The sequence below is a fragment of the Trachurus japonicus genome, chromosome 6 (assembly GCF_045865225.1).
Source record: "Trachurus japonicus isolate A0001 chromosome 6, Traja_1.0".
In the NCBI taxonomy this organism is placed as follows: domain Eukaryota; kingdom Metazoa; phylum Chordata; class Actinopteri; order Carangiformes; family Carangidae; genus Trachurus; species Trachurus japonicus.
The window spans coordinates 38876991-38901089 of record NC_140912.1 but is presented as its reverse complement, the minus strand read 5'-3'; the positions used below and the strand labels follow the sequence as shown (position 1 = coordinate 38901089).

At 46.5% G+C, this 24099-nt stretch overlaps 1 protein-coding gene across 1 annotated transcript in view; it reads left to right on the top strand.

Moving 5' to 3' along the window:
- The first annotated feature begins 2442 nt into the window (after positions 1-2442).
- Positions 2443-24099, top strand: part of LOC146986683 (sodium channel protein type 4 subunit alpha B-like) — a 59139-nt gene continuing 37482 nt past the window's right edge. The window contains exons 1-7 of the mRNA XM_085780530.1: positions 2443-2636; positions 6873-7002; positions 7575-7712; positions 9980-10098; positions 10373-10459; positions 10756-10884; positions 13449-13537. Coding sequence (XP_085636656.1) covers positions 2548-2636; positions 6873-7002; positions 7575-7712; positions 9980-10098; positions 10373-10459; positions 10756-10884; positions 13449-13537 — 781 coding nt within the window. The 5' untranslated portion in view covers positions 2443-2547. The remainder of the gene's footprint in view (positions 2637-6872; positions 7003-7574; positions 7713-9979; positions 10099-10372; positions 10460-10755; positions 10885-13448; positions 13538-24099) is intronic.

Below are 24099 nucleotides of genomic sequence, written 5' to 3'. Positions count from 1 at the left end.
ATAGGGCTGAGGGAACATAGGGCTGAGGGAACACAGGGCTGAGGGAACACAGGGCTGAGGGAACATAGGGCTGAGGGAACACAGGGCTGAGGGAACATAGGGCTGAGGGAACACAGGGCTGAGGGAACACAGGGCTGAGGGAACACAGGGCTGAGGGAACACAGGGCTGAGGGAACATAGGGCTGAGGGAATACAGGGCTGAGGGAACATAGGGCTGAGGGAATACAGGGCTGAGGGAACACAGGGCTGAGGGAACACAGGGCTGAGGGAACACAGGGCTGAGGGAACACGGGGCTGAGGGAACATGGGGCTGAGGGAACATAGGGCTGAGGGAACATGGGGCTGAGGGAACATGGGGCTGAGGGAACACGGGGCTGAGGGAACACGGGGCTGAGGGAACACGGGGCTGAGGGAACACGGGGCTGAGGGAACACGGGGCTGAGGGAACATAGGGCTGAGGGAACATAGGGCTGAGGGAACATAGGGGTGAGGGAACACAGTGCTGAGGGAACATAGGGGTGAGGGAACATAGGGGTGAGGGAACACAGGGCTGAGGGAACACAGGGCTGAGGGAACACAGGGCTGAGGGAACATAGGGCTGAGGGAACATGGGGCTGAGGGAACACGGGGCTGAGGGAACACGGGGCTGAGGGAACACGGGGCTGAGGGAACACAGGGCTGAGGGAACATAGGGCTGAGGGAACATAGGGCTGAGGGAACATAGGGCTGAGGGAACATGGGGCTGAGGGAACATAGGGCTGAGGGAACATGGGGCTGAGGGAACACAGGGCTGAGGGAACATGGGGCTGAGGGAACACAGGGCTGAGGGAACATGGGGCTGAGGGAACACGGGGCTGAGGGAACATGGGGCTGAGGGAACATAGGGCTGAGGGAACATAGGGCTGAGGGAACATGGGGCTGAGGGAACATAGGGCTGAGGGAACATGGGGCTGAGGGAACATAGGGCTGAGGGAACACAGGGCTGAGGGAACATAGGGCTGAGGGAACATGGGGCTGAGGGAACACGGGGCTGAGGGAACATAGGGCTGAGGGAACACGGGGCTGAGGGAACACGGGGCTGAGGGAACATAGGGCTGAGGGAACACGGGGCTGAGGGAACACGGGGCTGAGGGAACACGGGGCTGAGGGAACATAGGGCTGAGGGAACATAGGGCTGAGGGAACACAGGGCTGAGGGAACATAGGGCTGAGGGAACATAGGGCTGAGGGAACATGGGGCTGAGGGAACATAGGGCTGAGGGAACATGGGGCTGAGGGAACACGGGGCTGAGGGAACATAGGGCTGAGGGAACACGGGGCTGAGGGAACACGGGGCTGAGGGAACACGGGGCTGAGGGAACATAGGGCTGAGGGAACACGCCCCCGAGGTCGGCCATGATGGAAACATCGACCTTTCACACATCGTAACAACAAACCTGGTTTAACGTCTGAAACATGAATCGTTGAGCTCATCACTCACACAGATTAAAATATACAGACACAATGAAATATAGAGCTGGTAACCATGACAACACCGTTTAAAGTTAATTGAAAACTGATGAGAGAATCAAGTAGTTCCAGTTCCTAGGAGCTGACACACACACACACACACAATCCTCTTAGTGTGTTGTTCTGTCTGTGTGTGTGTGTGTGTGTGTGTGTGTGTGTGTGTGTGTGTGTGTCTGTGTGTGTGTGTGTGTGTGTGTGTGTGTGTGTGTGTGTGTGTGTGTGTGTGTGTGTGTGTCTGTGTGTGTGTGTGTGTGTCTGTGTGTGTGTGTGTGTGTGTGTGTGTGTGTGTGTGCGCTGCATAGCTGAGTGTTGGCAGTGTGAGGGTCCTAACAGACAGAGTGAATAAAGCTTTTGTGTCTTTTCTTCTCTTCATATTTAAACTGTGTGTGTGTGTCTGTCTGTGTGTGTGTGTGTGTGTGTGTGTGTGTGTGTGTGTGTTACAGTGTGTGTTACAGTGTGTGTGTGTGTGTGTGTGTGTGTTACAGTGTGTGTTACAGTGTGTGTGTGTGTGTGTTGCTGAACCACTATTAGGACGGCAGGAAGTTGGACTGATAGTTTCCAGGAATCTGTTTGTGTGTGTGTCTGTGTGTGTGTGTGTGTGTGTGTGTGTGTGTGTGTGTGTGTGTGTGTGTGTGTCTGTGTGTGTGTGTGTGTGTGTAGAAGACAACAGAGAGGATGGGCCGAGGCAGAGCAGCAGCAGAGACATGTGGAGCCTCGGTTGGAGCAGCAACATCACAGTGGATTCTGGGATGTAACTGTCTGTTCTGTCTGTTGCCGTAGCGACGAGCGGCCGCCGAGCCCCGAGGCTGCGTGACCCTGAGGACGAAACGCTCTGGATGAAGAAGAAGATAAAGACTGAGACCAGAGCAGAGGACCAGACAGACCAGACGGGTGGACGGGTGGAGAGACAGACAGACAGACAGAGAGACAGACAGACAGGTGGAGAGACAGACAGACAGGTGGACAGACAGACAGACAGGTAGTGAGACAGGTGGACAGACAGACAGACAGGTGGACGGGTGGAGAGAGAGACAGAACGATGTCTTTCTCTGACTGGTGGACGAGCCAACGGGAGCGAGGAGAAGTCCTCAGGAGAACCAATCAGCTGAGACTCCGCCCTTCACACCTGTAAGTCTGGACAGAGAGAGAGACAACACCTGTGTGTGTGTGTGTGTGTGTGTGTGTGTGTGTGTGTGTGTGTTTAGTGCTCTTGTACAGCTATACATGTAGTATACATGTATATACATATACAATACAGAACGCATTGATCAGGTGTGAGTTTTCACGCTGCAAAAACACAAACTCTCACCAAGAATATTTGTCTTATTTCTAGTCAAAACAAATCTCATTCTACTGAAAATCAGACTCATCACATTAAAAGCAGCTTGTTTTTAGACACTTTTTACTTCTTTCAAACAGATTTTCACTTGAAATAAGTAGAAAAATCTGATAGTGGAGCAAGTTTTTCTTTCTTATTACAAGCACAAAAAACTTGCTTTCACTGGCAGATTTTTCTACTTATTTCAAGTGAAAATTAGTTTGAAACAAGTGAAAATGATCTAAAAACAAGTTAATTTTTAGGTGATGAGTCTTATTTTAAGTGGAAAGAGATTAGTTTTGACTAGAAATGAGACATTTTGACAAGAAATAAGACAAATATTCTTGGAAAGATTTAGAGTTTTTGCAGTGCACTAGGGATCAATAATGACCAGTTTGAGTTTTAAACCATCAGAGTGAGGACATTTTGGCCGGTCCTCACTTTCTCAGACCCCTTCTAAGGCTGTTTGATGGTTAGGACTTCATAATAACCAGGTTATTATAATTAGGTTAAGTTAGGTTAAGACTGAAGTTAAGTTTAGGCATTTGTTTTGGATGGTTAAGGTTAGGTAAAGGGGCTAGGGAATATGAGTGTCCTCACAACGACTGCTGTACAAGAGTGTGTGTTTGTGTGTGTGTCTATGTGTGTTTTTAGTGTATGTCTATGTGTGTTTTTAGTGTGTATGTGTGTGTGTTTAGTGTGTGTGTTTAGTGTGTGTGTGTGTGTGTGTGTGTTTAGTGTGTGTGTGTGTGTGTGTGTTTAGTGTGTGTGTGTGTGTGTGTGTGTTTAGTGTGTGTGTGTGTGTGTGTGTTTAGTGTGTGCGTAGGCGACAACATCTGAGATCGATCACATTATTTCAGACTCATGGAAACTGACTTTATGTTTACTGATGTAAAAACCTGTGAATGCATTCAGGCACACACATGCACACACACACACACACACACACACACACACACACACACACACACACACACACACACCCACGCGCGCGGCCACACACACACACACTAAACACACACACACACACACACCCACGCGCGCGCGGCCACACCCGGCGGCTGCAGAGCAGAGCGACACAGGAAGAGGAGGCGGAGTCAGACTGAACTGTGTCTTTGTGTCTCTGATGATGAACGCTGCTCTCATCGTCATGGTGACACCGAGGGGGTTTGTAGGCTACACGTGACATCACGGCGATGTAGCCTAAACGTCACGGTTACCGGTAACGTTTGACCACTGGAGCTCAGTGTGTCGTAACCACAGCAACACTGAAGCAGTTGTTTTGATTTGATTTGAAAACCTTTAATGTCCCCGAAGGGCAATTTGGTTTGAGTCAACACAGTAGAGCTCACGTATGGTACAATAAATACATATAAATACATATAAATACATATAGATACATATAAATACATATAAATACATATAGATACATATAGATACATCTAGTCATCACAGATTACAGTACTGTTATGATGCTAAACAACAATACACAGAAAACTCTGTCCTCTAACCAACTGCTTTACGGGGTTTTTAGATAGATAGATAGATAGATAGATAGATAGATAGATAGATAGATAGATAGATAGATAGATAGATAGATAGATAGATAGATAGATAGATAGATAGATAGATAGATAGATAGATAGATAGATAGATAGATAGATAGGATGAATAAATGCCTTTATTGTCCCATAGTGAAATTCATTTTCATTCAGTTCATGGTACTTTACCTCATTCTATTTGATCTGTTTTATTATTATTATTGTTTCTATCATCAAAGACAAGTCTGGGAAAATCAACAGTTAGATACGTACCGGCCCGTAGCCCCGGTCAGTGTCCTAACCTCTGACCTCTGACAACCAGTTTGGTTTTAAACCTAAACATGGCACCGACACGGGTTTTTGCTCTTTGTCACGGTGGGAATGCAGACAGGCTCAGTGCAAAAAAGGGATTTATTATGAACTCACACGTAGGGAAGGCAAGGCATCTTTATTTATATAGCGCATTTCATACCAAGGCAACTCAATGTGCTTTACATAAAGACAAAACATTAAAAAAAGAAGCATAAGACAGAATAAAAACAAACACTAAAAACAGAGTGTCATGGTTACCTCTATGGATCTAGTGTAGTCAAAGCGGTGTTAGCTAGCGATGTTGTCAGCCTACTACAACAGTTTATCACCTACTGATGTAGTGTGTGTTTTATACATAGACTGTAGGTTTTATAACGGCAGGAAACAAAACAAAAAAAAAACGTCAGGACGGAGGATCGAGTTTGTACCACGGCAACGGCAACTCAGCCACGGACAATATATAATAAAACAATATAGTTAATTAATCTCAGCTTGCTTTCCATTAGTATGTGACCTCGTCTTCAGTCACTGTCGTAGTAAACATTTCACATCTCATTGGCTGCAGTTACAACGTTACAGCTGTGCCTGTGAGCATTTAGCTTTATCACCATTCAAACCAACGTATCTAACACGTTATATTGCTCGAAATTAATCGCCAATGTAGGGGAGACCGGGGTTGGTTGGCACACTTTTCACTCTTTGCCATAGCACTCTGGCATCATTTATGTGAGAATATTCAAACCAGCATTAAATGAAAGGTTAAGGTCTCAGCTTTAACTAAACACATTTCAATGTCCACAATTATATTCTAAAATCAATTTATTTATGAATGAAATCATACTGCGCACTTGTGCCAACCAGCCCCAACACGGGGTTGGTTGGCACACTTCGTGGGGTTGGTTGGCACAATGTAAAAATGAATGGATGAAGCAACTAATATAATAATAAATTGGAAATTTAATTCTAATATATTCAAATTTAAGAAGATAGCATGTATATGCATGCATATATTTGCATGTGTAACACTAAAACAGGGCATTTAAGACCACGAACAAGATAACACGTACACAGAACATTAAACAGTAAATGATTCAAGCTTTTTTTTTTTTTTTAAAGAGAAAATATTCAATTAATATAGAATTTATTCTTAAATATAGCATATCACCTCTTTGTATTTTTATATATTTCCATCTCACTGTGTTTTAGATTTGCTGTGTGGGGTGGATGCAGATTATTTACATTAAGGCCTATATAGAATCATTGGAATTACAGTATTGGCATATACAGGCTTTGTGGCCCATTTCACTGCATAAGTCATGTGCCCATTTCTTGCACTCAGTGCCCTGAATTGTATGAAATTATGTTTAATCACATTTAATATGTGTTTACTGCATGTTGGGGTTGGTTTGTGTGTGCCAACCAACCCCGACATGAGTGTGCCAACCAACCCCGACCAAAACAAACCCACTTTTGTGAATATATGATGTTGCCCAGGTAACATCACTCATCAAAGACTTTCAAGTTTCATATCAAATTGAAGCTGACTCCTATCTCTACAAACTGGAAGTAACACATTTACAATATCTTTATCCAAAGCAATTTTATAACACTTTAAGTGCGGGGGGCAATTTTTTACTTTTGGTACTAAAAAACTGATATTTTGCCCTCAGTAAAAAAGTGAGTCATTTTCAGATGTTTTAACAAACTAGATAAGTGCAGCTCAAAAAGATGATCATTTTGATGTCACATTTGTGAGTCTGTGACCAACAGGAGGCCAGAAAACAGGGGTGTGCCAACCAACCCCTGTAGCCAACCAACCCCGGTCTCCCCTACTATATTCTCTCTCGTTTGCCTTGAAAGGGGTGCGAGTTGACGGTGTTCTGTAAAATTTGCGCGTTTTGTTATTTTTATCAAAACAATTAGTGCAACTAACAGCACAAAAAGACGTGATCACGGCTCTTGCTGCTCTCTTTCTGCAGGCGACATGCGCAGTAGAACGTCAGTGACGTAGGCTGATAATCCCTCGATATGTTCTGTGTTTTTTGCCCTTCTGCAACATGAATTTCCCTTTGGGGACAATAAAGTTGAAAGTTGAAAGTTGAAACAATGCGGCTTTAAGGAGATCGATAGAGACTCTGACCAGTGCTGTTTCGTTGCTATGGTGTTCTGACTCGACCCCTCCCTTTCCCACAGGAAGCGGTTGCTAGGTGACAGTACAGTTCGTGCAGAGCTGCATGATGTCAGGACGGTGTCTCTGCTGCCGCCTGTTGGGACGGAGGTTTTCAGACGCTTCACGTCCGCCTCGCTGGAGAAGAACAAAGAGGTAGGGAACGCATCGATCAATACGGAACATCGATCAATATGGAACATCGATCAATACAGAATGCATTGATCAGGTGTGAGTTTTCACACTGCAAAAACTCAAACTCTTACCAAGAATATTTGTCTTATTTCGAGTCAAAACAATCTCATTAGCTATACTTAAAAGTAGCTTGTTTTTAGACACTTTTTACTTCTTTCAAGCAGATTTTCACTTGAAATAAGTAGAAAAATCTGATAGTGGAGCAAGTTTTTCTTTCTTATTACAAACACAAAAAACTTGCTTTCACTGGCAGATTTTTCTACTTATTTCAATTGAAAATTAGTTTGAAACAAGTGAAAATGATCTAAAAACAAGTTCATTTTTAGGTGATGAGTCTTATTTTAAGTGGAAAGAGTTTAGTTTTGACTAGAAATGAGACATTTTGACAAGAAAGAAGACAAATATTCTTGGAAAGATTTAGAGTTTTTGAGTTTTTGCAGTGCAATACTGAGGGATCAATAATGACCAGATACTGTTGACTATAAGTCATGTTGTCCCTCCAGCTCACGGCTCAACTTCTCTCTGATTGACAGGTGGAAGAGAAAGGCCCACCTGAACAACCTAATCACCTTGAGGCTGAGAAGCCCCTCCCCTTCATATACGGAGACCCGCCCCCTGAACTCCTCAACACCCCATTGGAGGAGCTGGATCCCGCCCACCAATCACACAAGGTCGCTGTGTTCATACGTTTAAAATGAGATTGAGACTAAGGGCGTATTCACACCAGGAAAGTCCGATAGTTCACTTGCTTTGGTGCGGACTACATTTTTTTTAACTTGGTGCGGTTTGTATTCACATCACATTTTTTCATAAGCGGATCAACTTTGTAAACAAAAGCACGTGTGTCCCACAGTCGCTCAGTCATTAGATAAAAATGATCAGCGGGATCTTCCACGAAAAGTAGCTACACGATGGAGGTCATGAATGTGTTTCTTGCTGCCTTTTTCCAGTTGCACCTGTCCTGTGCTTATTCATCACTTGGAGGCTGTGTGGCCGTTATGCAGCCGTCCCCGTGAAGGACGGTCAGACAACAAACACACACACGTCTGCATGTGCGTCTGAAGGATGGTGCGCAAAAAAAAAAGAAAAAAAGGACGGCACAGCAAAAAACAAAACACAAAAAACAAAAAACATAATCATTCTCTCAGGATGCACAGAAAGGCGCTTGGATTTTGCATTTGGTTCGGGGAAGGTTCGGTTTGCATTCACACTGTACGCGAATCGCACCAGGGTTCGTTTGGGACTCTGGTGCGGTTCAAATAAGTGGACCGAGTCCCAGCTGCAGAGGTTGTCTCGGTTCACAGGTTTGATCCGCACCAGAGTCCGCTGGTTTGTATTCACACCTCCCCAAAAGGTCTGCACCAGAGGAAAAGTCTGTTTCAAGCGGACCAAACCAGCCTGGTGTGAATACGCCCTAATAGTACCAATACTGACCAAAAGAGTCGAGGGCTGCCACATGTTGTAGAAGCTGCGTGAGGAACCTTTCAAGATTTAATTATCTCTAATGCACTATAATACGTCCTGCATCCATTTATTATGAGTCATGATGGCAGCTGTTTATAAAATCCAAAGCAGGCAGGCGAACACAACACCATGACATAAACAAGAATCAGACAAGGAACTGAAAGAAACACAAGACTAATGCTGCGTTCGATTGCACTCGGAACTCGGAAAGATCCGGGTCTGATTTCCGAGGTAAATACGTTTCATTGGAACCTCGGAAAACATGGCTGGGCCACAGTGAGCTGACGTCTTTCGAGCATCAAAAAGTAGCTGCTGTCTGCTGGGGAAGAACATTAGCTGCTTGTGGGAGAGAGAGAAAGAGAAACGTCACTTCTGCAAAACTTGAACGAGCCGTGCAGATTCAACTCTTGCTGCAGTAGCGTGGAACTAGGCGATATTCCCTTTTCCATAACTTCTCCCTTGCTTAAATGTCTAGGTTGGAAAATAAATAGCCTAAATAAATAAATACCTCTCGCGGTGTGCGACGCCATATTGCTGTGACGTAATTCTGACCGACTCGGGCTGCTTGGATCCCACCCGAGTTCCCGAGTCGGAGTCCCGACTTCAAGGGCCGTTCTATTGCATTTTTCCGATTCGGAGTTCCGAGTGCAATGGGCGCTTTGCACAGCTCCACTACTTCCTGAACTTAATGCTGCTCCTTTGTTTCCTGTCTTACATTATTGGACCAACTGATTAATCCAGGTGTGTCTGAGTGGTCACAATGGCCAGACACACCTGGATTAATCAGTTTGTCCAATAATGTAAGACAGGAAATAAAGGAGCAACATTAAGTTCAGGAAGTAGTGGAGCTGTGCACAGAGTCCATTGAATGCAGCATAAATACAACAGAACTAATCAAAGCAACAAGCAACAGGTGAGGAGACAGGAGGGCAAAGAAAGCTGATTGGTGGAGACACACAAGGAGCAGAGCAGGGCTGACGGTGTGCAAGGAGAGTGTGGAGGGAAAATAAAGGAAGTAACACTAGAACAAATGCACAAGAACTGAACTACAAAATAAAACAGGAACTGAAGAAAACAAGAGTCCAAAACAATGACATCAGGGTTAGGGAGTCCAAAACAACAGAATTCGACACCCGCGGGGGTTAAAAACCTTCGAAAATCGCCTCGGTCATTTTCTCCAAAACCTCTGGCCCGATTTCAACCAAACTTCTGCGTTGGACTCCCCTCGGCCCCCCAGATGACATATCCGAATTTGGAGAAATTTGATCTTTGGTCAAAAAAAACTTTTGACACCCGCGGGGCTTAAAAATCTTTGAAAATCGCCACGGTCATTTTCAGCAAAACCACTGGTTTTCGGTTGGAGTGAATCACATTCAGTACAGCAAAGACCGGTATGCCTGTCGTAAAACAGCGCTTGTTCCAGGTACCAACCTCTGACCCCTGACCTCTGAACCCTGACCTCTGACCTCTGCAGACGTTCATCGTGCTCAGTAAAGGAAACGTCGTCCACAGGTTCGATGCCGGCTCACCCTGTTTCCAGTTGAGTCCACTCAGTCCAGTGAGGAAGGCTGCCATCGGGATCCTCACTCACTCATATCCTTTATGTCACATGACCCTCTGACTGTTGACTGACTGACTGACTGACTGACTGACTGACTGACTGTTGACTGTTGACTGACTGACTGACTGTTGACTGACTGTTGACTGACTGACTGTTGACTGACTGACTGACTGACTGTTGACTGACTGTTGACTGACTGACTGACTGTTGACTGACTGACTGTTGACTGACTGACTGACTGACTGACTGACTGACTGACTGACTGACTGTTGACTGACTGACTGTTTTTGTTCCTTAAACCAAAACTTTGTTCCGGTTGTTCGTCTTTTTGACGGTCGTGACCAACTGTGTCTTCATGATGATGAGTTACTCTTCAGCATCGAGGATAGCAGAGTGAGTAGCACACACACACACACACACACACACACACACACACACACACACACACACACACACACACACACAGACAGACACACACACACACACACACACACACACACACACACACACACACACACACACACACACAGGCAGAGGAGATGAGGACAGAGGGGACGAGGACAGAGGAGACGAGGACAGAGGAGACGAGGACAGAGTAGATAAGGACAGAGGACGATGTTTGTTTACGTTGTTTTTATTGATGTATATACATATATTTTCTATACATTGATCCTGTTGAGTGTGTTCAGGTACGTGTTCACGGTGGTCTACATCTGTGAGGTCGTCATAAAGGTCATGGCCAGAGGATTCTGCATCGGACGCTTCACCTTCCTCAGAGACCCGTGGAACTGGCTGGACGTCCTGGTCGTCAGCACCGCGTAAGAAGTAGTAATACACTACAGATACTAATCAATATCACTACAGACACTAATCAATAACACTACAGACACTAATCAATATCACTACAGACACTAATCAATATCACTACAGACACTAATCAATAACACTACAGACACTAATCAATATCACTACAGACACTAATCAATAACACTACAGATACTAATCAATAACACTACAGACACTAATCAATAACACTACAGACACTAATCAATAACACTACAGATACTAATCAATATCACTACAGACACTAATCAATAACACTACAGATACTAATCAATAACACTACAGACACTAATCAATAACACTACAGATACTAATCAATAACACTACAGATACTAATCAATAACACTACAGATACTAATCAATAACACTACAGATACTAATCAATAACACTACAGATACTAATCAATAACACTACAGATACTAATCAATCAAGGTCAAGGTCAAGGTTTTTTATTTGTGTCCCCGTAGGGCAATTTTTGTTGCAACAAGTAAGAAAGAACACAGATACAGACACACAATTAAAAAAAAGGGAGGGGTAAAATACAGTGTGCTGAAACAACAACAGTGGCACGACTAAAAGAGCCCAATAAATAAATAAATGACCGAAAAAGTGCATCAATGCGTATCCTCCATATCTACATCATCATTATCAACATCACGAGAAACAAGAAACAAGAAACAGAGCCACAGAATATCAGTCAAACAATCAGGTACGACTCCTACCCTGTACAGAGTTCAAAAGGGAGATGGCTGTAGGGATCAAGGAGCGCTTGTACCTGTTACTTTTTATACAAGGAAGTCTGAATCGGGAGCCAGAAGGCAAAAGCTGAAATTCAGAATGCAAGGGATGGGAGCTGTCAGAAAGAATGGCATTAGCCTTCCTAATTATCTGCCTGTTGTACAGATCTGTTAGTGTACACTGTTGGACTCCCAAAATCTTGCTGCTTGTTTTTATCACTCTGCTTAGTGCATTTTTTGACTTGATGTTAAGGTTACCAAACCAGCAGAGGAGAGAAAAGGTCAGCACAGATTCAACATATGATTTGTAAAATAAAATCATCAGGGACTTATCAATCTGAAACTTGGAAAGTTTCCTCAAACAAGACAATCGTTGCTGGCCTTTCTTTTGCAGGTTATCTGAGTGGCAAGTAAAGTTTAACTTATTATCCAGAATAGTTCCAAGATATTTATAAGTTTCAACGATGTCTACTGTCTGGCCTTTGATGATGGTTTTTTGGTTGATATTATGGGGCTTAAGTCTAAAATCAATGCACATGTCCTTAGTTTTCTGTACATTTAATTGCAGAAAAGCACTATCACACCACTCCACTCAATATCACTACAGACACTAATCAATAACACTACAGACACTAATCAATAACGCTACAGACACTAATCAATATCACTACAGATACTAATCAATATCACTACAGACACTAATCAATATCACTACAGACACTAATCAATAACGCTACAGATACTAATCAATATCACTACAGACACTAATCAATGCTGTAAATTGCCCCATTTTAGCCGAGAGGCTGTTCCCTTCCGTAAGTGTAAAGCGGCGTTCACACCGGACGCGATGACGCGAATACAATCGCGTCAGACGCTTCATTCACGCTGCTTGGTCATTTTGGATCATTCGCGTCCATCGCGTCATTCGCGCTTGACGCTCCGCCCGTTAATTTGAAAACCGGTATCAACCCGCTCTCTTTCCACGTCGATCGTGGCTGACATCACCACCGTTGCTGCACTGTAGCTGTACAAGTCAGAAACACCGGAAAACCACCCGCTGTAGTGTCTGGGTTCACTGTGTGTGTGTGTGTGTGTCTGGGTTCACTCTGTGTAGAAGAGGCAGCGGTGCCACACACAGCTCAAATACAATCAGCTTCTCCTTCATGTTGTTCTGAGTGTAAACAACCGTACAGAGAAGTGACGTCGTCGGCTTGAACTCGTCGCTGATTGGATGTCGCGGCGCGATGCCGCCTGAAAGTTCAATATTTTCAACTTTATTTGCATCGCTCCAGATGCTTCATTTGCGCCGCCTCCGCCTGCATCGCGTGTCATCGCTCCATTTACATTGATTTTCAATGTAGAGTTGCTGCTCCATTCGCGTCTATCGCGTCCGGTGTGAACGCCCCTTAACGTCCAGTCAGAGAGACACTAGTTGTAACCGAGGTGAAAATAAAATATGAATATTTGGTTGGATATACTGTATTACCCTCGAGGGTTATTTAAGCATTATACCATGGTCTGGGTGAATACTCGATTCTGATTGGCTGCGGGGTGTCCATTAAGTAAGGGATAATGCCCGACGAGGTGTCCATTATCAGAAATGAATGGACGACGCTGAGGCGTGAACCGTCTGACGCGAACGAAGGGCATTAACCCTTACAGGACCGAGGCGCTCGCACCGCGGTCCGCAAGCGTCACTGAAGAACTGATGATGATGATGATGAAGGTGATGATGATGATGATGATGATGATGATGATGATGATGATGATGATGATGATGATGAAGGTGTGCTTGTTGCAGGTTTCTAACGCCTGACGTGGTCGACCTCGGGAAGGCGGCGGTGCTGAGGACCGCTCCCCGGGCGCTGAAGATGATCTCAGTCTACACAGGTCACTGTGTGTGTGTGTGTCTGTGTGTGTGTGTGTGTGTGTGTGTGTGTGTGTGTGTGTGTGTGCGTGCGTGCGTGCGTGCGTGCGTGTGTGTGTGTAACCTCTGCATAAGAAGTGTTACACCAATACATCACCAAAGTCTGGCCCAGTGAACACATCCCACAGCAATGGCAGAGATGCCAACATTATCACCATTTACAAGAGCATCCATGGCAACCACAGAGGCATTTCACTCCTCGCTGCTGCTGGTAAGAGGATGAGTAGAGCCGTTACTCCCAGAGTCACAGAGCGGCTTTAGAAAGAACAGCAGCACAGTCGACATGGTCTTCACAGCCCGGCAGCTTCAGGAAAAGTGCAGGGAGCAACATCAGAATCTCTTCATGGCCTTCGTCGACCTCTCCAAAGCCTTTCACACTGCGCAAAGAGACCTCCTATGGAATGTCCTCCTTAAGTCTGGATGTCCAAAAAGTTTGTGAACATCCTCCGGCAGTTCCATGATGGTATGAATGCTCGGGTGACGATAGGGGGACAGGGGTCTGCCTCCTTTCACGTCTCTTCAACATCTTCCTCATATGTGTCACCCGGCTTCTCCATCAGGAGAGTCAGGACAGCAGCGGGGTGTCAGTCGCTTATAGGCTAGACGGTCACCTATTCAACATCAGGGGGCTACAAGCAACTACGAAGCTGCACAATGAAAGAGTCCTTGAGCTTCAATACGCGGAGGATTTCGCCCTGGTGGCTCACACCCCAGAAGACCTCCAGGCTGTCCTCAACGCAGCGGTTAAGGCAACAGAAGGATGGGACTGACCATCAACACTGTCCAAACAGAAGGATGGGACTGACCATCAACACTGTCCAAACAGAAGGATGGGACTGACCATCAACACTGTCAAAACAGAAGGATGGGACTGACCATCAACACTGTCAGAACAGAAGGATGGGACTGACCATCAACACTGTCAGAACAGAAGGATGGGACTGACCATCAACACTGTCCAAACAGAAGGATGGGACTGACCATCAACACTGTCAGAACAGAAGGATGGGACTGACCATCAACACTGTCCAAACAGAAGGATGGGACTGACCATCAACACTGTCCAAACAGAAGGATGGGACTGACCATCAACACTGTCAGAACAGAAGGATGGGACTGACCATCAACACTGTCAGAACAGAAGGATGGGACTGACCATCAACACTGTCCAAACAGAACAGAAGGATGGGACTGACCATCAACACTGTCCAAACAGAACAGAAGGATGGGACTGACCATCAACACTGTCAGAACAGAAGGATGGGACTGACCATCAACACTGTCCAAACAGAAGGATGGGACTGACCATCAACACTGTCAGAACAGAAGGATGGGACTGACCATCAACACTGTCAGAACAGAAGGATGGGACTGACCATCAACACTGTCAGAACAGAAGGATGGGACTGACCATCAACACTGTCCAAACAGAACAGAAGGATGGGACTGACCATCAACACTGTCAGAACAGAAGGATGGGACTGACCATCAACACTGTCCAAACAGAACAGAAGGATGGGACTGACCATCAACACTGTCCAAACAGAACAGAAGGATGGGACTGACCATCAACACTGTCAGAACAGAAGGATGGGACTGACCATCAACACTGTCAAAACAGAAGGATGGGACTGACCATCAACACTGTCCAAACAGAACAGAAGGATGGGACTGACCATCAACACTGTCAGAACAGAAGGATGGGACTGACCATCAACACTGTCAGAACAGAAGGATGGGACTGACCATCAACACTGTCAGAACAGAAGGATGGGACTGACCATCAACACTGTCAAAACAGAAGGATGGGACTGACCATCAACACTGTCAGAACAGAAGGATGGGACTGACCATCAACACTGTCAAAACAGAAGGATGGGACTGACCATCAACACTGTCCAAACAGAACAGAAGGATGGGACTGACCATCAACACTGTCCAAACAGAAGGATGGGACTGACCATCAACACTGTCAGAACAGAAGGATGGGACTGACCATCAACACTGTCAAAACAGAAGAATGGGACTGACCATCAACACTGTCCGAACAGAAGGATGGGACTGACCATCAACACTGTCCGAACAGAAGGATGGGACTGACCATCAACACTGTCCGAACAGAAGGATGGGACTGACCATCAACACTGTCAGAACAGAAGGATGGGACTGACCATCAACACTGTCAGAACAGAAGGATGGGACTGACCATCAACACTGTCCAAACAGAAGGATGGGACTGACCATCAACACTGTCAGAACAGAAGGATGGGACTGACCATCAACACTGTCAGAACAGAAGGATGGGACTGACCATCAACACTGTCAGAACAGAAGGATGGGACTGACCATCAACACTGTCAGAACAGAAGGATGGGACTGACCATCAACACTGTCAAAACAGAAGGATGGGACTGACCATCAACACTGTCCAAACAGAACAGAAGGATGGGACTGACCATCAACACTGTCAGAACAGAAGGATGGGACTGACCATCAACACTGTCAAAACAGAAGGATGGGACTGACCATCAACACTGTCCAAACAGAACAGAAGGATGGGACTGACCATCAACACTGTCAGAACAGAAGGATGGGACTGACCATCAACACTGTCAGAACAGAAGGATGGGACTGACCATCAACACTGTCAGAACAGAAGGATGGGACTGACCATCAACACTGTCAAAACAGAAGGATGGGACTGACCATCAACACTGTCAGAACAGAAGGATGGGACTGACCATCAACACTGTCAAAACAGAAGGATGGGACTGACCATCAACACTGTCCAAACAGAACAGAAGGATGGGACTGACCATCAACACTGTCCAAACAGAAGGATGGGACTGACCATCAACACTGTCAGAACAGAAGGATGGGACTGACCATCAACACTGTCAAAACAGAAGAATGGGACTGACCATCAACACTGTCCGAACAGAAGGATGGGACTGACCATCAACACTGTCCGAACAGAAGGATGGGACTGACCATCAACACTGTCCGAACAGAAGGATGGGACTGACCATCAACACTGTCAGAACAGAAGGATGGGACTGACCATCAACACTGTCAGAACAGAAGGATGGGACTGACCATCAACACTGTCCAAACAGAAGGATGGGACTGACCATCAACACTGTCAGAACAGAAGGATGGGACTGACCATCAACACTGTCAGAACAGAAGGATGGGACTGACCATCAACACTGTCAGAACAGAAGGATGGGACTGACCATCAACACTGTCAGAACAGAAGGATGGGACTGACCATCAACACTGTCAAAACAGAAGGATGGGACTGACCATCAACACTGTCCAAACAGAACAGAAGGATGGGACTGACCATCAACACTGTCCAAACAGAAGGATGGGACTGACCATCAACACTGTCAGAACAGAAGGATGGGACTGACCATCAACACTGTCAAAACAGAAGAATGGGACTGACCATCAACACTGTCCGAACAGAAGGATGGGACTGACCATCAACACTGTCCGAACAGAAGGATGGGACTGACCATCAACACTGTCCGAACAGAAGGATGGGACTGACCATCAACACTGTCAGAACAGAAGGATGGGACTGACCATCAACACTGTCAGAACAGAAGGATGGGACTGACCATCAACACTGTCCAAACAGAAGGATGGGACTGACCATCAACACTGTCAGAACAGAAGGATGGGACTGACCATCAACACTGTCCAAACAGAAGGATGGGACTGACCATCAACACCGTCAGAACAGAAGGATGGGACTGACCATCAACACTGTCAGAACAGAAGGATGGGACTGACCATCAACACTGTCCAAACAGAACAGAAGGATGGGACTGACCATCAACACTGTCAGAACAGAAGGATGGGACTGACCATCAACACTGTCAGAACAGAAGGATGGGACTGACCATCAACACTGTCCAAACAGAAGGATGGGACTGACCATCAACACCGTCAGAACAGAAGGATGGGACTGACCATCAACACTGTCCAAACAGAACAGAAGGATGGGACTGACCATCAACACTGTCCAAACAGAAGGATGGGACTGACCATCAACACCGTCAGAACAGAAGGATGGGACTGACCATCAACACTGTCCAAACAGAAGGATGGGACTGACCATCAACACTGTCAGAACAGAAGGATGGGACTGACCATCAACACTGTCCAAACAGAAGGATGGGACTGACCATCAACACTGTCAGAACAGAAGGATGGGACTGACCATCAACACTGTCCAAACAGAACAGAAGGATGGGACTGACCATCAACACTGTCCAAACAGAACAGAAGGATGGGACTGACCATCAACACTGTCAGAACAGAAGGATGGGACTGACCATCAACACTGTCCAAACAGAAGGATGGGACTGACCATCAACACTGTCAGAACAGAAGGATGGGACTGACCATCAACACTGTGTCACAGCCTGGCTCTTACAGCCATGACAAAGAGGGAGAGACCACCGTGGCAACAATTAACAAATGTTTATTTAATAATAAATAATAAGATACTGCAACAAAAGACCAGATCATGGGGTGTGAATGTCAGTAAATAGGTGTGTAGAGCATGTTGTGTGAGGGTGAGACGTGTGTGTGTGTGGGGTGTTGTAAGGTGCATAACACAAAGGAGCAACAAAGTAAACTAAGGGCACTGCATCGCCGTCACCGGTACCTGCAGGAGAGGGGAGAAGGAGAGAGAGTGAGAGCAATCAGCAGGCCTGGCTTTATAACCTGGTGACACCGGGCCCAGGTGTCACCGGCAGGCCTTAATCAAGAGGGCGTGACCAGCGGTGTGGCACCAGCCCACCACTGGGGACGCCACACCCCCCCCCTCAAGACAGGGACCCAACGGGATCACTGAAAAACACCTGAAGACCCCACACCTTCCACCCTGCCAACCTCTGCAACCCGGTACCTGCAAACAAACTCAGAGGAAGGTAGGGGAGGAAACATGGGACGACAGGTGGCAGAAAACTGAATACATTTACACCATATAATACATACGATAACACACAATACCCAAAATCCCAATACCCCCCTAACCCACTGGGGCACGAGAAAGGGCATCGGCCAACACATTATCCTTGCCTTTAATATGTCTAATGTCTAGGCAATTAGCATGATCCGCGTACACAATCAGAGAACTCCCACCAGAACCTACATGCACTTCAAAACTCTGGCCGACTCCATCACTTTCTGCTTGTGTGGTGCACACCTATACCAACGCTGCTTACTTGGCACACTATACTCAACATCAATGTCATGTTCCACCAAATGTGTTCCACAAACGACAGGATCATCTGGGCCGCGGACATCTGTCTCCCTGTCCAATCCGATCACAGGACCCCCCCAACCTGACGACACAGACTCAACCGTAAGAACAGGACTTGCATTCAACCCACACTCCGGCCCAACAGGAACAGATTCAACAGTGCCACGTCTATAATAAGGTTTTAATAAATCAACATGACAAAGACGAGAGGATTTTCGTCGCATCGGAGTCGCAATGTAATAATTCTGCTCCGAGACCTGTCGCTCCACAACATAAGGACCTGTAAACTTGGCTTGACACGGGGAATGCACTACTGGAGTCAACGCCAAAACTTGATCTCCAGGGCTGAACCGGCGCCGCTGTCTATGACAATGGTTCGGCTTACTCCTCAACTGACATTTGTGGCACGTTTCCACATACTTGGCAACATCGCGCTTCAACCTTGGCCAGAAAAAAAAACGCAGTACCCGGTCATACGTTTTCCTTATGCCCAAATGCCCAGACTCATCACCGGCACAGAACTTGGCGCATCTGGCGCAGCCAAGTCTGCAAGAGACGCTTCCTTCCCCACAATTCCTTTACCTACTAACGTGGACAAAACAATTTCCTTCAACTCACTTTTATACTCATTCCCTGTAAAATCCATCTCATAATGCTCAGCTATCTGCGCTAACTGCTCCCAGGAACAGCTATTAAGAAACCCCTCTGAGGGCGCATCAACAAACTCTGCCACCGAAGCCATAGCTCAGCGCGTGAACCAAACAGAATGCACAGTGTTTACTCTCCCAAAATGCACAATCGAGGCGAGCTTTACCTCCCCGAAGTTTTCCCCACTTACCTGCCTAACCAAAACTTGCCTATCCCTCAACCCTAGTCTTCATGTGGCTTGCGGTGGGAATTTACGCACGCAAAACCAGTGGGTTTGTGAAAGCAACCTGCACGCAGGCGACCCCACAATATCCCACGGAGGTGCCCCCGAGATAATTGCCCGAAGACAATTAACACTAACCACGTCGCCACAACACTAGAAAAAAAACAAACTGACGCAACCCAAAGGGGAAACGCCATTCACCTGACAGGGGAAACTTCGCAGTGCAACGGGGCGGAAACACTTACCTTCTCTTTGGAACGCATGAATGAGCAACAGAACAAACAAAAAGAGAGTAGAAAAAACAACCGGAGCAACAACGACACTAAGCGCACGGCGGATCTCCCCACCCACGCAACAGGGCACAGCGCACACCAGGGCCCACTCACCTGATTACACAGCCACGCTGCCCCAACAAACAAACCAAACAAATTTAATCTATCACCAAAATAAGCTTAAGACGAGCCCCCACTTTTGTCACAGCCTGGCTCTTACAGCCATGACAAAGAGGGAGAGACCACCGTGGCAACAATTAACAAATGTTTATTTAATAATAAATAATAAGATACTGCAACAAAAGACCAGATCATGGGGTGTGAATGTCAGTAAATAGGTGTGTAGAGCATGTTGTGTGAGGGTGAGACGTGTGTGTGTGTGGGGTGTTGTAAGGTGCATAACACAAAGGAGCAACAAAGTAAACTAAGGACACTGCATCGCCGTCACCGGTACCTGCAGGAGAGGGGAGAAGGAGAGAGAGTGAGAGCAATCAGCAGGCCTGGCTTTATAACCTGGTGACACCGGGCCCAGGTGTCACCGGCAGGCCTTAATCGAGAGGGCGTGACCAGCGGTGTGGCACCAGCCCACCACTGGGGACGCCACAACTGTCAGAACAGAAGGATGGGACTGACCATCAACACTGTCAGAACAGAAGGATGGGACTGACCATCAACACTGTCCAAACAGAACAGAAGGATGGGACTGACCATCAACACTGTCCAAACAGAACAGAAGGATGGGACTGACCATCAACACTGTCCAAACAGAACAGAAGGATGGGACTGACCATCAACACTGTCCAAACAGAAGGATGGGACTGACCATCAACACTGTCAGAACAGAAGGATGGGACTGACCATCAACACTGTCAGAACAGAAGGATGGGACTGACCATCAACACTGTCAGAACAGAAGGATGGGACTGACCATCAACACTGTCAGAACAGAAGGATGGGACTGACCATCAACACTGTCAGAACAGAAGGATGGGACTGACCATCAACACTGTCAAAACAGAAGGATGGGACTGACCATCAACACTGTCCAAACAGAACAGAAGGATGGGACTGACCATCAACACTGTCCAAACAGAACAGAAGGATGGGACTGACCATCAACACTGTCAGAACAGAAGGATGGGACTGACCATCAACACTGTCCAAACAGAAGGATGGGACTGACCATCAACACTGTCCAAACAGAAGGATGGGACTGACCATCAACACTGTCCAAACAGAAGGATGGGACTGACCATCAACACTGTCAGAACAGAAGGATGGGACTGACCATCAACACTGTCAGAACAGAAGGATGGGACTGACCATCAACACTGTCAGAACAGAAGGATGGGACTGACCATCAACACTGTCCAAACAGAAGGATGGGACTGACCATCAACACTGTCAGAACAGAAGGATGGGACTGACCATCAACACTGTCAGAACAGAAGGATGGGACTGACCATCAACACTGTCCAAACAGAAGGATGGGACTGACCATCAACACTGTCCAAACAGAACAGAAGGATGGGACTGACCATCAACACTGTCCAAACAGAACAGAAGGATGGGACTGACCATCAACACTGTCAGAACAGAAGGATGGGACTGACCATCAACACTGTCAGAACAGAAGGATGGGACTGACCATCAACACTGTCAAAACAGAAGGATGGGACTGACCATCAACACTGTCAAAACAGAAGGATGGGACTGACCATCAACACTGTCCAAACAGAACAGAAGGATGGGACTGACCATCAACACTGTCCAAACAGAACAGAAGGATGGGACTGACCATCAACACTGTCCAAACAGAACAGAAGGATGGGACTGACCATCAACACTGTCCAAACAGAAGGATGGGACTGACCATCAACACTGTCAGAACAGAAGGATGGGACTGACCATCAACACTGTCAAAACAGAAGAATGGGACTGACCATCAACACTGTCCGAACAGAAGGATGGGACTGACCATCAACACTGTCCGAACAGAAGGATGGGACTGACCATCAACACTGTCCGAACAGAAGGATGGGACTGACCATCAACACTGTCAGAACAGAAGGATGGGACTGACCATCAACACTGTCAGAACAGAAGGATGGGACTGACCATCAACACTGTCAGAACAGAAGGATGGGACTGACCATCAACACTGTCAGAACAGAAGGATGGGACTGACCATCAACACTGTCAGAACAGAAGGGTGGGACTGACCATCAACACTGTCAGAACAGAAGGATGGGACTGACCATCAACACTGTCAAAACAGAAGGATGGGACTGACCATCAACACTGTCCAAACAGAACAGAAGGATGGGACTGACCATCAACACTGTCCAAACAGAACAGAAGGATGGGACTGACCATCAACACTGTCAGAACAGAAGGATGGGACTGACCATCAACACTGTCCAAACAGAAGGATGGGACTGACCATCAACACTGTCAGAACAGAAGGATGGGACTGACCATCAACACTGTCCAAACAGAAGGATGGGACTGACCATCAACACTGTCAGAACAGAAGGATGGGACTGACCATCAACACTGTCAGAACAGAAGGATGGGACTGACCATCAACACTGTCAGAACAGAAGGATGGGACTGACCATCAACACTGTCCAAACAGAAGGATGGGACTGACCATCAACACTGTCAGAACAGAAGGATGGGACTGACCATCAACACTGTCAGAACAGAACAGAAGGATGGGACTGACCATCAACACTGTCAGAACAGAACAGAAGGATGGGACTGACCATCAACACTGTCCAAACAGAACAGAAGGATGGGACTGACCATCAACACTGTCCAAACAGAACAGAAGGATGGGACTGACCATCAACACTGTCAGAACAGAAGGATGGGACTGACCATCAACACTGTCAGAACAGAAGGATGGGACTGACCATCAACACTGTCAGAACAGAAGGATGGGACTGACCATCAACACTGTCCAAACAGAACAGAAGGATGGGACTGACCATCAACACTGTCAGAACAGAAGGATGGGACTGACCATCAACACTGTCAGAACAGAAGGATGGGACTGACCATCAACACTGTCAGAACAGAAGGATGGGACTGACCATCAACACTGTCAGAACAGAAGGATGGGACTGACCATCAACACTGTCAGAACAGAGGTTGTTTGCCAGTGGAGCACCAACATCCCTCCTACACTCCCCGTCTTCACTGTCGCCAATAAACAACTGTCTGTCGTACCATCATTCAGATACCTGGGGAGCATCCTCAGTGAAGACAACAGCATTGATAACGAAGTCCAGAACCGGGTTCAGCAAGCATCGACTGCATTTGGGAGACTCAGGCGTCGGGTCTTTCAAAACAAGAACCTGCATCTTGACACAGAAGTAGCCGTCTACCAGGCCGTCTGGGTCACGTATAATCGCCACGTTAAGTCTCTGGAGCAGTTTCACATCCGCTGTCTTCAGCGTATTTTGGGAATCACTTGGCGTGACCGAGTGCCTCACACTGAGATCCTCAAGAGGACAGGCTGCAAGAGCGTTGAGGCCGCCATCACTCACCATCAGCTGCGGTGGCAAGGGCATGTGATACGGATGCCCCAAAACCGACTTCCTCACAAAGTCCTTTATGGTCAGTTACAACACGGTCGCCGATCTGCTGCAGGGCAGAAGAAGCGATTCAAAGACCAGATGAAAATAGCACTTTAGAAGTGCAGCATCGTCAGAACACCCACCGTTAAGACGGAAGTGGACGTCATCGTCGGCTTCAATGGACAACAAGTGTGTCTGTGTGTGTGTGTGTGTGTGTGTGTGTGTGTGTGTGTGAGAGTGTGTGTGTGTGTGTGTGTTAGGGGTTGCATGACTTCAGATTTTTTAAAGTTGACTCTAATGTTATGAAAGTCGAGTCGACGTCGACTAGTCGCTGATGACGTCATTCATATTTTTCCCATCATAAATCACAGGAGGAGGGAAATGCTTTGCAACAATCTGTATTCACTGACAGACGCTCACGCACAGACATGAGTCCACAGAACAGCAGCTTCATAAACAACAAACTGTAAATCAGTTTGTTTTTCTGTAACATGCACTCCTATACAAGTGCAAAAGA